General features: G+C 41.9%; 1 protein-coding gene across 4 annotated transcripts in view; it reads right to left on the bottom strand.

The window, feature by feature from the left end:
• Positions 1 to 14794, bottom strand: part of AHI1 (Abelson helper integration site 1) — a 372368-nt gene that overhangs the window by 255458 nt on the left and 102116 nt on the right. For all 4 annotated transcript variants that reach the window (XM_069725981.1, XM_069725982.1, XM_069725980.1 and 1 more), the window contains exons 15-17: positions 11321 to 11439; positions 9620 to 9750; positions 2803 to 2943 (exon numbers count right to left, since the gene is read on the bottom strand). In XM_069725981.1, coding sequence (XP_069582082.1) covers positions 2803 to 2943; positions 9620 to 9750; positions 11321 to 11439 — 391 coding nt within the window. The remainder of the gene's footprint in view (positions 1 to 2802; positions 2944 to 9619; positions 9751 to 11320; positions 11440 to 14794) is intronic.

The raw sequence follows: 14794 nt of genomic DNA, 5'->3' as shown, positions 1-14794 counted from the left end.
TGTAAATAGCCATGTTGTCCCTCCTACACAGAAGACTTGGCGATCTTCCAACGTTAGGGGTTGTTTCAAGTGTAGCGGCTGTGTAGCATGCCCTGTCATGACATCAGGGAGCACGTTCACTAGTCAAGTAACAGGTGAGCAATACATTATCTTATGTTTCATCAACTGCAGCACTAAAGGTGTCATTTATATAGCGACCTGCCATTGTGGCCTTGAGTACACAGGGAAAACCACACGTGAACTCGGGAGGAAGATGGGTGAACATCTTAGGGACATTGCAAACAAAAAAGGCACAAACTTAGCAAGGAATATCAATAATACCCAAATGATGGCAATCTCAGATTTATGGGGATTGGCAAAGTACATTTTCCTAGGAGGGGAGGCAATTGGGATAGACGTATTTTACAGTATAAAATCAACCTTTCGTCTAAAAACCCAAGCACCCCTTAGACTCAATGAGGCTCTTACACACAGTTGCTTCCTATAGAATAGGGACATCTAACGATTTTGTGGAGTGGGGGCGCCACTGTGTACTTCTAGGGTGCCAACCCCCGTGGTCAGGTAGTTTTGATACGTTAGCCTACACTAGAGTTTAATAGCTCCTACCCATCACTATCACTTATACCCATCTCTGGGATTTTTTTTTACGTTTTCTGTACACCTTTTTAGTATATTTTAATTCTTTACACCTTTCTATATTGATACCACGTTTGGTTTTCTTGCCCAAAATACCATTATATCTCTACTATATTCTGCTCCGTTTAATTAGCGCTGGAATAATTACTCCTGACTACGTATGAGGAGGGCCCAAGGATACTATACTTCTTTTTCTCCTCCCTAGTGGTGATCAGGCTTTAGTGTTATGGCACGACCCCTCTCAATATGTTGATACCTCCAGTCTTTCAGACAGGGACCTGCAATTATTAATTTCCGCACTCACTCCGAATGACGGAAGTTTCATCTGCGTCCCATTCTTGCATTCCAAGATTGGACACACCTGATGTTACGTCACGATCTCCGGCGACCTGAGGTGATGCTTGTGCCATTATTATTTAAAGACGCAGGCACGTCTATACAGGACCAGGTAATACTGTTAACTGCTTATGGGATATTTGACACGCCCAGCCTCATTCGCTGGTTTCCCTGATAGTTATCTCCCGTGGATGACCTTTCTTAAGAACACCACCTACGTTCATAGCGATATTGTTCCTTTTTGACGGTCACAGCACCCCGCTTTGCTGGATAAACCTCCCATCTCAATGGAGAACTATAGGAATCTTCCCCTGATGAGTACAGACAAACGAAATGCGTAGGGAAGTATACCTTTTCGTTACTTTGCATTGGGGGTTACTATACAAGAACTGGTGATATTCTATGATGGGGTATTTGTATGGATAAGGATGTGCCATCTCCCCAGTCTTTACACCAGTCAAAAACGGTCATTATCTTGTCAAATATAACAATAGGGTGAAACTGTTCACTTTCTTTCGCACACCATTTTAAGCGGTCATTGCTTTCCATCTAACAATAGATGCATATATGGAGAGCATGTGTGGTCTGATTTTCTAAATGACCGGTGATGTGAAATTTGATATTTTTCCGCACTGCCAGCTGATATCAGACCTTTATGTTTTCATGATAGATTGATTCATGGGGATCTCAGGATATTGAGGTCTGAGGCAGTTTGATTTATTTATGATATTGGCATTTCTTCTCTTGAAATGTGATGTACTGTGAGTCCTTTATGTGTTTTTGAGTACTTTGGGTCTACCATTTTTAATGAGTTTATTAAAAGTTAATTTGTAATCTAGAATCACACCCTGCTTTTTGTACCATATCATTGATTGGTGGTCACAGCTTTTTCAGAGCCTTTTCATGATTAGGCTCACAGCTTTTGGGACCCATGCTATTCCTTCCAACCAGTTTATACACATGGAAATTGGGTTTGGTGGAGCATACATGAGCTGTTCATACGGAAAAGGAATAAACTGCAGCCCCACACCTCTGGTGGTAGCTTATCTAGCCCGAGAATATTAGAATATTATATATATGTGTGTGTGTGTGTGTGTGTGTGTGTGTGTATATATGTGTATATATATATATATATATATATATATATATATATATATATATATATATATATATATATATATATATATATATATATATATATATATATATATATATATATATATATATATATATACACACACATATTTATTATTGGGCGTAATGAAATCCAACTGTCCAACCTTTCACTTCCTGACATATGAGTCTTTTAGGATGCAATTCTCAGGTATCAGGTTTCCTTAAATTTAATGTGTATTTGCACTTTAAGAGCATATTCACACGGAGGTTTTTTTTTTTGCTGCTGCTGCAAAAAACCTGCAGCTTTTTACTGTAATAGCAAAGTCGATTAAATTTCAGAAATCGCACGCACCCGCTGTTTACTTTTTCCTTGCACATTGGAGGCAGTGTAAAATCTGCAGAATGTCAATTCTTTCAGCGTTTTTCATCCTTTCAAATGAATGAGAAAAGAAAAAAAAAAACACAAGCAAAAACACATTTTATGCAGCGTTTTCCTTGCCAACACTACAGTGTTTGCATAAAAAATCTGCTGCAAATACTGAACGTGTGCAAGTAACCTAAAATTAGACAGTCGTTAAGTAAAAAAAAAAAATTGCTTCATTTTTTTAAATTATTTTGAATTGCAGAAATTAAATTGAATGTCAGTTTGTGAATTTTATGGAAGACTGGAGGCTATGATGCCAGAAAAGACCCTTCGCCAGTAATCATACTCACCCTTGTAATCATAAATATATACAATAATTGGCTGGCTTGGTCCAAAGGCACAAAATGCCACCATGTGTTCATGAGGGTGAAAGGCCACATCTCGGAGTGGGGCTGTATATGAAAGCTCAGTATACTTTGCTACCTGATCTCCTAGGATAATAGAAAAAAAAATTAAACAGTTAACGACTTTTATGAGCAGAACAGGAATTTAAACAGTTAAAAAAGTTGTGAAACCACATAGAATTCTGTTAATACGGCAGACATCTTAAAAATAATTTCGGCATTTTGTATTAAAAATGTTGACCCATTCAAAAGACAAATGTCCTTGACGTCTAGTATTGCACCACCTAGCGTTATTATTGCTGGCTGCCATTTCTGTTTATTTAGCCTTCTCTCCTAATTGACAGACGCAATTCCTTCTCCCTGTGAAAAAGGAACCTTTCTTCCACCACTACGTCCACCTCAGGTAGCCGGGCCTCATCCAGCAGACTGAAAAGACAGGGATCGGAGGAGTGGTAGGAAGAGAGGTGGGGAGCAGAACCACTAAAACAGACAGCGGCTTCTTTGCCTTCTGAATTGCTGCTTTTAGTCGAAGGCACAGCAGTTGTAATGAGTTTGCCATGACAACTTCATTACAACTGCTGCATTATGCACTGGCGGCATTGACTCAGAAGGCAAAGAAACAGCGAAATTTTAGTGGTTCTGCTCCCATCTCTCTTCTTTCTGCTCCCCCAATCGTTCTCTCTTCGAGAGAGGTCTTATGCTTCCCAAGTTGCCAGTCAGTCCGCTCAACTCTTCGCCACTTGTTTTGCTTGCAGTTTTGTGACACATGAGATAAAGACTAGTGATGAGCGAGTTTACTCGTTGCTCGGGTGACCTCCGAGGATTTGTTATTGCTCGGAGATATAGTTTTCATCACCTCAGTTACATGATTTACGGCTTCCAGATAGGGAATTCCCACATGTATTCAGTGTATCTGGAAGCCATAAATCATGCAACTGAGGTAATGAAAACTAAATCTCCGAGCAATAACAAATACTTGGAGGTCACCTGAGCGTGCTCGGGAAAACCCGAGCAACGAGTACACTCGCTCATCACTAATAAAGACCTGATTGGAGGGCTTCCCAAGTTTAAATAAAAGTGTCCTGTATATAATTTCCTGTATATAATTTCATAAATCCCAATAAAAAATATTTGTTTGTTTGTGTGTGTGTAATGTGAAAAAAAAAAAAGTGGGAAGATTCATGGGGTATTAAAACTTTTTCAAGGCACTCTACATATAGGAGTTTCATGGGGTTTTTTAGATTAACAAGATTATTTCATATCCATATGTTTAATGTTTTAGACTCATTAGCTAATATGTTTTGAAGAGCTATGTCCAATCCAGTTTTATTTATTCATATATGCATAATATTAAATGTTACCTTTTAGATATATATTTATTTTTTATTTTGAGTCATCTGGTAACAGATACACATTATAAAATTATGAACTCACATGTAAATAAGGAGATTTTTGTGTACGCACTGTAAAATCTTTTTCTCCCAGTCAATCATTGGGGGACACAGGACCATGGGTGTTATGCTGCTTGCCACTAGGAGGACACTAAGTAAACACAAAGAATTAACTCCTCCTCTGCAGTATACACCCTTTGACTGGCCAGTAATGACCCAGTTCGGTAGTAAAGCAGTAGGAGTATAAGAAAACCAAGACAAGTAAACTATGCCAAAACTGAGGAACGACCAACAACAACAACCAGCCAATAGGCTAACAGGGTGGGTGTTGTGTCCCCCAATGATTGGCTCGGAGAAAAAGATTTTACGGTGAGTACACAAAAATCTCCTTTTCTCCTACACCTCATTGGAGGACACAGGACCTTGGGACGTCCTAAAGCAGTCCCTAGGTGGGGAGCAATTGCACTGCTAAAACCCCATGTACCACTGGCTTACTGAGGTACCGCTATCTGCAGAATGCACCTGCCAAGGGCAGCGTCTGACGAAGCCTGGGTATGAACGTGATAGTGCTTCATAAAAGTATGCAGACTGGACCAAGTCGCAGCTTTGCAAAGCTGCTGTGCTGTGCCGAATGGCCCAAGAGGCACCGACCGACCGAGTCGAATGCGCCTTAATCCCTGCTGGGGAATCCTGACGCGGTAGGATTCCTGGATAGTTGAGCGAATCCACCTGGCTGGAGTGGCCTTTGAGGCAGCTAAACCTTTCCTATGTCCCTCCGGAAGCACTAAGAGAACGTCCGACTTACGGAAGGGAGCAGTCCAAGAGATGTACCGCCGAAGAGCCCGAACTACATCAAGAGTATGGAGAGCTTTCTCGATACGATGAGTTGGTGCCGGACAAAATGACGGCAAGACAATGTCCTCATTTAGGTGAAAAGAGGAGACGACTTTAGGTAGGAAAGAGGGAGACTTCCTCAAAACTGCCTTGTCTGGGTGGAAAATCAGGAAAGGGGGTCGGCAAGAGAGCCGCCAACTCAGAGACTCGCCTGATTGATGTAATCGCCACTAGAAAAACCACTTTCCATGAAAGGAGGGTGAGAGAGATGTCCTGCAATGGTTCGAAAGGGGCCTCCTGAAGAACTCCGAGAACCAAGTTAAGATCCCATGAAGCCAATGGCATTCTATAGGGAGGGACCACCCGGGAAACTCCTTGGATGAACGTCTTAACCGGCAGTCTGGAAGCGATCTTTCGTTGGAATAGAACTGATAATGCGGACACTTGTCCCATGAGTGAGCTTAGGGCAAGGCCTGACTCTAAACCTGATTGGAGGAACTCCAGAATGGACGGAATGGAAAACACCAGAGGAGAACGTCCATGCGCATTGCACCATGAAAAGAAGGTGCGCCAGGTGCGATGATAAATGTGCATGGATACGGGTTTCCTAGCATTAATCATGGTAAGAGAAACCCATGGAGAGAATTGGGCTTGGGCTAAAATCCAGGATTCAACAGCCATGATGTCAAAGACAGGGCCCCTGAGTTCTGGTGGCAAATCGCGCCCTGTGAGAGAAGATCCATGCGTTCTGGAACTACGAAGTCTCTGACCTGAGCTATCTGGTTAGCGAGTCTGGCCGCCTCTGGGGGAAGACTACAGTCTCGGACGGTAGAGGTTAATACCTGTGCCCAGGCAACCATTGCCTTAGCTACACAGGTAGCAGCAAAAGATGGAAGGAGTGCTGCTCCTGAGGCCTCAAAGACTGAGCGAGCCAGGTAGTCAATTTGACGGTCAGAAGGGTTTTTGACTGATTAACCGTCGGACAGAGATAGGACTGTTTTGGATGCGAGTCGCTATACGGCAGGATCCACAGAAGGAGAGTGAAGCAACTCCTTCATCAGGTCCTTGGAGAAAGGATATTTAGCTTCCGTGGCCTTTTGAGCCGTAAATCGCTTATTCGAGTGTTCCCTGTGTTTTTGGACAATGTCCTGAAACTCAGGGTGATTAGCAAATATCTTTAGGGCGCGTTTAGTTTTTTTTTTTTTTAAAAGACACTACGTGTTCCTAAGTGGATGCAGATTCCTCGTCCACCATTAGGGTTTTGCTGACTGCCTCAATAAGGGAGTCAAGTGTCTCCTGACCAATCCAGGAGTCTTGGGTTAAAGATTCTCCGACTCGTATTCCGAGTCATGTAGGCTGCGACCCTCGGGGGAGGGGGAGCGAGAAGTTGAGCTCGCAGATGCTGAAGCAGGAGTGTGTACAGGGGATGAGGGATGGGTTCTTTTCCTGGAACCCATAGATTCTCGTAGTACAGAATGCCCCCTGTGGTCGGACGACCCCGTACCGGCGCCAGATTCCGTCGCGGTCGACGGAGGGGAGTTCTGGCTTAGGGAGGATCCCCGGAAGGAGTCCAATGCCTTGGCCAAAGAATCCATAGCACGTGACAAGGAAGTGGCCCACTCAGGAGGGTTAGGCTCGGCGGGGTTGATGGAAACATTGGAGGTGGTGGCAGAAGACGGCTGCGCACAGGCCGGGCCACAGTTCTGGCACAAAGGAGTATTGTGGGCACGTGGCAAAGCAGAATTGCAAGTGGCACATGAAGTAAAAAACACAGTGTGCTTTTTATTGCCCCTTTTAGCCTCCTTAGATTGAGACATAGTGTATGTCTATTCCTCCAATAAACTGCGATAGCAGGGCTATGGGTGCAGAGAAGGGGTTAAGCTTTTCCCTATAGAGTGGAGCAGCTTACCCACGGTCCTGTGCTGGTGTCCCCAGGGAGGAAGAGAGGGAAAAGCGTTTTCGGCTGATTTCCCCACAGAAGTGGAGCCCCAAGATGGCTCCCGAGATTTGCAGGGCTCTTCTCGTTTATGAAGAAGCCGGGGACTAAATTTATGGAGCCTGTCGGCGGAACGTGCCGGCGACCGCGACATAGCGCCGAATGATCGCCGCTGGCATCTAGCCAGCGGCATCTCTCCCCAGGGACCCGTACCGCACCTTCCCACGCAGGCAGAGTGAGGAAGGGTACTACTCACCACCACCGAGCAGAGATGCAGCCTCCAGCTCAATCAATCCTCCCTATGCCGGGGGATGGAGAGCATCTGTGCGTCTTCAGATGTGCCTGCGGCAGGGGACTTACAGCTGTGCCTGCCGCAGCGGACTTACAGCGGTGCTTGCCGCAAGGGACTTACGGCTACTGTGGGGACTACATAATAATAATAATAATAATCTTTATTTTTATATAGCGCTAACATATTACGCAGCGCTTTACAGTTTGCACACATTATCATCGCTGTCCCCGATGGGGCTCACAATCTAAATTCCCTATCATTATGTCTTTGGAATGTGGGAGGAAACCGGAGTGCCCGGAGGAAACCCACGCAAACACGGAGAGAACATACAAACTCTTTGCAGATGTTGTCCAAGGTGGGATTAGAACCCAGGACTCCAGCACTGTAAGGCTGCTGTGCTAACCACTGTGCCACCGTGCTGCCCCCGACTACATGATGCGGAGGTGAGGGCTTAATTGCGGAGGAGCCCGGGAGATGCATATAAGAGGTATACTCTATGAGCTCGCCATCTTACAGGGGGGAGATCGAGACCGTATAGGAACCGTCGCCCTGGCGTAGATTAGGCGTGCCCCAGTCGTCACAGGAGAGGTACGGGGAGGTATACTCGCCGTGCTCGCCCGTTGATGGTTCGAGGGAGAGCGGACCCTAGAAAGGAATCCTTCGCCCCCTTCACTCCGTTAATTAAAAAATAAAAACGGTTTTCAGACCCAAGTGCCTCCTACAGACACTAAGCATATACTGCAGAGGAGGAGTTAATTCTTTATGTGTTTACTTAGTGTCCTCCTAGTGCAGGGGTCCCCAACTCCATCGGTGGTAATGTGATCATCTGCACAGGTGATGATTCCAACCCCTGTGCAATACTAAGGAAATCCTGAAAACCTGCACTGTTGGCAGCCCTCGAGGCCTGGAGTTGGGGACCACTGTCCTAGTGGCAAGCAGCATAACACCCATGGTGCTGTATCCCCCAATGAGGCGTAGGTGAAATATATATATATAATAATTTTATAGCGAGGCTTGATACCGACAGCCAGAGCGACATCAAACTTTCATCCACAATGATGCTTAGTAATGACAATTTGGCTATTAAATTATCAATAAACAATGGAATTAAAAAAGTAAAATGTACTACTATATGTGAGAAATATATGTGTGTATATATATATATACACACACATATATTTCTCACATATAGTAGTACATTTTACTTTTTTAATTCCATTGTTTATTGATAATTTAATAGCCAAATTGTCATTACTAAGCATCATTGTGGATGAAAGTTTGATGTCGCTCTGGCTGTCGGTATCAAGCCTCGCTATAAAATTGGGCTTTATACCGCCTCAGTTCAACCTTTAAACACATCTCGGCAGCAAATGTAAAGTGTTTATATATACTGGGCCTGGCAAAGTGCAGTCCATTAACAGACAGCCAAAGAGATGGAAATCAAATGCTGAGTGGTCTATGACTGAACTATGTAGAGATGCAGGTCTTGTGCACACAGTATGTCCCACGCCGTGTGCGCCTCACCGCGGAGGCGCTCTTCATTATGTGTGCGCCTGACCGCCGAGGCGCTACCATTGTGTGTGCGCCTGACCGCGGAGGCGCTCCTCATTGTGTGTGCGTCTGACTGCTGAGGCGCTCCTCATTGTGTGTGCACCTGATTGCTGAGGCAGGGAACACAGATGCTCACAGCTGCCAAAAGGCATCAGTGCAGAGGATAGGTACACTTTTTGTTAATCGAAAAATATTTTCTGCTTCTGTAATTAACAATGAGCTGAATTAAGTTCAGCCAATTGGTTCGGCCCTAAACTATAGTCCCAGCTACTGACGTTGTCCCTTGGGAAAATGAATTGCCCACACCTGGGAAAGACGATAACTTCACTGTAGTGCCAAAAACTGGGAGCTCAGCAATCCTGAGAACGAACTTTGCAGGGCCCCCTTTGAACTAAGGGGAAGGTCCAGCATACAAATCTCCACTCATTCTCTACAAGACTGACGGAAACGTCCTAGGACTGTACTAGCTATCCCACAGACAATGAACAAAGCAAAGATGCGCAATATCGGATTTATTTTAATTTAAATGGAGCACGGTACAGCCATGTTCTCAGTATCTCTTAGCTCCAAGCATTTGGACCATGAGACATAAGTAGGCTATACCCCATTTTAGGGATTGGGGTTGACTTTCAATCTTCGAATATCTCATTTAATGCACAAAAAAGTAAATGTCTACTAGTCAATAGTTCATATCATGATTTCTATTTATTTTACTTAAAACAAACTAAATTAATGAAATAGTTTTATAGGTTGTCTCACCTGTCTCAGCATTCCACACATATGCAACTCCATCTTCACTACCTGCTATGACAAATGTTCCACATGGGGTAAAGGCACTGCTAAGTTTTTCTCTGTAATTAGCTGCTCCAATATATTTTTTTGCAGCCAGTCTAAAAGAAAGGGAAATACAAAATATTTAGGACGCTAATTAAAGGGTATTTTAAAAAAATATTCATTATACCGGTTACTGCCTTTATACAGCCACATAAACACTACAAAATGATCAAAGAATTTAATTAACATTAAAAGGAACATATTGCTTTGCTACCAAAGAATGCAGAGACCTGTAATTTTTAACGTAGATACACTTCAACTGTGAGAGACCGACTGTAAAAATAGAAATCAGAAAATCACATTATATGATATTTAAACAATTAAGCTGCATTTTTTTTTTGCATGAAATAAGTATTTCATCACCTAAAAATCAGCAATAATTATGGCTCTCACAGACCTGTTAGTTTTTCATTCTACCCAGCACTCATTACCAGTATTAATTGCACCGTTTGAACTTGTTACCTCTTTAAAAGACACCTGTCCACACAATCGCACTTCAACCTCTCCACCAAGGCCAAGACCATGTTATTGGTAACAGGAGTTAAAGGAAAAAAAATGTACATTTTATTTTTTCCACACAATAATGTTTCTTTAGCCCCAAATTCACAAGGGCAACAGGACAAAATGGGCCATACAAATCGTTGTGAAATTGCTCCTGGATATATCGATACCTCATGTGTGGTGGGAAACTACTGTTTGGGCGCACGGCAGGTGCAACTGACCTAATTTTGAAAAATAGACCCCTCAAAGAATTTATATAGATGTGTGGTAAGCATCTTGAACCCTCAGGTACTTCACAGAATTTTAGAACGTTGAGATGTGGAAAAAAAAACAAACAGGTTTCCCACAAAAATGCTGTTTTCACCCCAAGCTTACAAGGGTAACATAAGAAAATGCTCTGTACAATTTGTTGTGCATTTTCTCCTCAGTAGCAGAAACTACATATGTGGTGCAAAACTAATGTTTGGGGCGCAAGGCAGGGTTCAGAAGAGAAGGAGCATCAATCGACTTTTAGAGCGCAAAATTGGCTGGAAGAGAAGGCCAAGTAGCGCTTGTAGAGCCCCTGATGTGCTTAAACAGCGGAAACTTCCCCCAAGTGTTCCCACTATCGTGAAGGGGTTAAACATATTAATAAAATCATTGCCAAAACCCTCTGACTGATACCTTTATTCTAATGAGTATTGAACAAGGACACCGTAGTAGAATATAACACAATACAACTTAAAATAGTTGAGTTTTGATCAGTTGGGGTGCTGATGTAGAGACCCCAACCGATCAATATAATTTAAGAGAAGAAGCACTTAGTGCACCATTATTCTCCTCAAAATATATATATAGGACTTAGCAGAAAATCTTAGTCAGGGACAAAGAACCCAGATCACCACCAAGTAAAACGTCGGACATGATTTTTAGCTGGCTGCCAAAAAAATATAATAAATTAAAAATAAAAATTAACGTAAAACTTGCCTTGTTATATTACCAACTAACTGTTGCTTTCATTTCCTTTTCAATGCTTTGAACAAAGAACAGCAATGAAGAGAAAACTGCATTAACAGACAATTTAAGAAAAAATAAAGAAAGAAAAAAATGAAAAACCACACAAAGGCAATGGAGAAACCAGCTTACATTCTTAGATCCATGATTCGGACTGTGCTGTCCTTAGTATGAATTAACAGACGCCTTCCATTGGGATGAACTTCCAGGTGATTTACAGCTATCCCTTTCATATCAGTTTCTCTTATTTCCTAAAGAGAAACAACATTGTTATACAAACACTAGATAATAAAGCCAGCAAATTCATTCTGTAATTCTTAACTGTTCAGTTGAAATTAAGAGCGGGATTTATTAACACTGATGTAAGCCGACTCTTCCTGGGGAACTGTGGCGATGCTCATATGGGCTGGCTCTCCATTATGTTTCATAGAAGTAGGACAGTTTATTAGGGCATATGGGCAGGGGTAGTCTTCAACTTCTTTAACGTTACTAACAAATTATAAAAGTATGTTCCCATGATCAGTGTTTGTTCACGCAGCTAAATTTCTGCATGAATCTAGCACCTCAACTCATTTTTGCCACATGCCTTTTTGCTTCGTTTTTGTCTCTCTGTTATGTTAGATTAGATGTGAAAAGACAAAGATAGATATGGGGTAGATAGCTCGTTATCCATGAGATATATAATTAGTGCAGTGCATTTGTACTTTACTGTACATTTATGAACATAATTTATAAATAAATGACGTGGGGCTTCCCCATTTTTGATAACCAGCAAAGGTAAAGAAGACAGCTGTGGGCTTACATCATCAGGCTTGGAAGGTCCCTGCTTACTGGGTCCTCTCCAGCCTAAAAATATCAGCCCGCAACCATCCCAGAGTTGGCGCATCATATTAGATGCGCCAATTCTGACACTTTTGCCCAGCTCTTCCCGATTGCGCTGGTGCGGTGGCCATCGGGGTAATGGTAGTTGGGGTTGATGACAGCTGTGATATGTCAAAAATCACATCTGCCATCAACCCCAGGGGTTAGCAATGGAGAGGTGCCTATCAGACACCCCATTACTAACCAGGTTATAAAAAAAAGAAAATAAAAATACTTTATTTGAATAAAGACTCCCCCGCTATCCCTGGTTAGGCAATTTATTGAAAAGAAATCCCATCCATTAATCTACCAAATTCGATGTAGTCAAATATATCTGGAAAGCATAAAGACACAGAAATAAACAAGAGACAGTCTCCCGTTCACCAATTTATTAGAATCTTGCTCCGGCCACTGTAAATAGCACGAAGGTTCCTGTTATTCACAGACGCCAAGTAATAAAGTCACCAATCATCATCTTTGCCAGGTCTTGCCGAGCGCAGTGAGACACGGCGGCTCTGATTGGAGTTGTAGTTAGTACCCGGCGCCTGTGAAGAGCGGTCACTTTACTGCTGGTCACAGTCACTGGAGCAAGAGGCAGGGAATGTGGAAGCTTTGTGGGAACATTTCTGCTAATAAATTGGTGAACGGGAGACTGTCTCTTGTGTTTATTCTGTCTTTTTATGCTTTTCAGGTATACATTGCTGGACTACATTGGATTCGGTGGATTACTGCAGACCTGCAAAGGAATTTTTTTTAACCCCTTAACGACCAGAGGTATTTTTGTATTTGCATTCTCACGTTTTGCTCCCTTTCTTCCCAATGCCATAACTTCTTAACTTTTTGGTCAAACTAGCCATGTGAGGGCTTGTTTTTTGCGGGACGAGTTGTATGTTTGAACTGCACCATTGATTTCAACATATCGTATACCAGAGAACAGAAAAAAAAAATCCAAGTGCGGTGAAATTGCAAAAAAAGTGCAATCCCACAGTTGTTTTTTGTTTTACCATGTTCACTAAATGCTAAAACTGACCTGCCATTATGATTCTCCAGGTCATTACCAGTTCAAAGACACCAGACACATCTAGATTTTTTTAAGTGGTGAAAAAAAAATTACAAAGTTTGTTAAAAAAAAAAAAAAAGAAATTACGCAATTTTCCGATACCCATAGCGTCTCCTTTTCTCTTCATCTTGAGTTAGGTGAGGTCTTATTTTTTGCTTGCCGAGCTGATGTTTTTAATTATACCATTTTGGTGCAGATATGACCTTTTGATTGCCCGTTATTGCATTTTAATGCCATGTTGTGGTGACCAAAAGAATAATTCTGCCGTTATGACTGTTTTTCTTGTTACGCCGTTTACCGATAGGGTTAATTTTTTTTATATTGATAGATCGTGCGATTCTGAACACGGGGATACCAAATATGTGTTTGTTTAATTTTTTTATTGTTTTATTTTGAATGGGGGGAGTTATTTGAACTTTTATACATTTTTTTATTTTTCTAATATTTAAAAAAAATGTTTAAACTTTTTTGCATGCTTTAACCCCTTTACCCCCAAGGGTGGTTTGCACGTTAATGACCGGGCCAATTTTTACAATTCTGACCACTGTCCCTTTATGAGGTTATAACTCTGGAACGCTTCAACGGATCCCAGTGATTCTGACACTGTTTTCTCTTGACACATTGTACTTCATGATAGTGGTAAAATTTCTTTGATATTACCTGCGTTTATTTGTGAAAAAAACGGAAATTTGGTGAAAATTTTGAAAATTTCGCCATTTTCCAACTTTGAATTTTTATGCAATTAAATCACAGAGATATGTCACACAAAATACTTAATAAGTAACATTTGCCACATGTGTACTTTACATCAGCACAATTTTGGAACCAAAATTTTTTCTTGTTAGGGAGTTAAGCGTTAAAAGTTTTAAAAGTTGACCAGCAATTTCTCATTTTTACAACACCATTTTTTTAGGGACCACATCTCATTTGAAGTCATTTTGAGGGGTCTATATGATAGAAAATACCCAAGTGTGACACCATTCTAAAAACTGCACCCCTCAAGGTGCTCAAAACCATGTTCAAGAAGTTTATTAACCCTTCAGGTGTTTCACAGGAATTTTTGGAATGTTTAAATAAAAATTAACATTTAAATTTTTTTTCACAAAAAAAAATTTACTTCAGCTATAATTTGTTTTATTTTACCAAGGGTAACAGGAGAAAATGGACCCCAAAAGTTGTTGTACAATTTGTCCTGAGTACACCGATACCCCATATGTGGGGGTAAACCACTGTTTGGGCGCATGACAGAGCTCGGAAGCGAAGGAGCGCCATTTGACTTTTCATTGCAAAATTGACTGGATTCGAGATGGGACACAATGTTGCGTTTGGAGAGCCCCTGATGTGCCTAAACATTGAAACCCCCCACAAGTGACACCATATTGGAAAGTAGAGCCCCTAAGGAACTTATCTAGAAGGTGTGGTGAGTGCTTTGACCCACCAAGGGCTTCACAGAAGTTTATAATGCAGAGCCGTAAAAATAAAACAAAAATTTTTTCCCACATAAATTATTTTTTAGCCCCCAGTTTTGTATTTTGCCGAGGGTAACAAGAGAAATTGGACCCCAAAAGTTGTGGTCCAATTTGTCCTGAGTACGCTGATATCCCATATGTGGGGGGGAACCACCGTTTGGGTGCATGGGAGGGCTCAGAAGGGAAGGAGCGCCATTTGGAATGCAGACTTAGATG

Source organism: Ranitomeya imitator, chromosome 5 (assembly GCF_032444005.1).
Source record: "Ranitomeya imitator isolate aRanImi1 chromosome 5, aRanImi1.pri, whole genome shotgun sequence".
NCBI classification, from domain to species: domain Eukaryota; kingdom Metazoa; phylum Chordata; class Amphibia; order Anura; family Dendrobatidae; genus Ranitomeya; species Ranitomeya imitator.
This window is presented reverse-complemented; position numbering and strand designations above follow the sequence as displayed.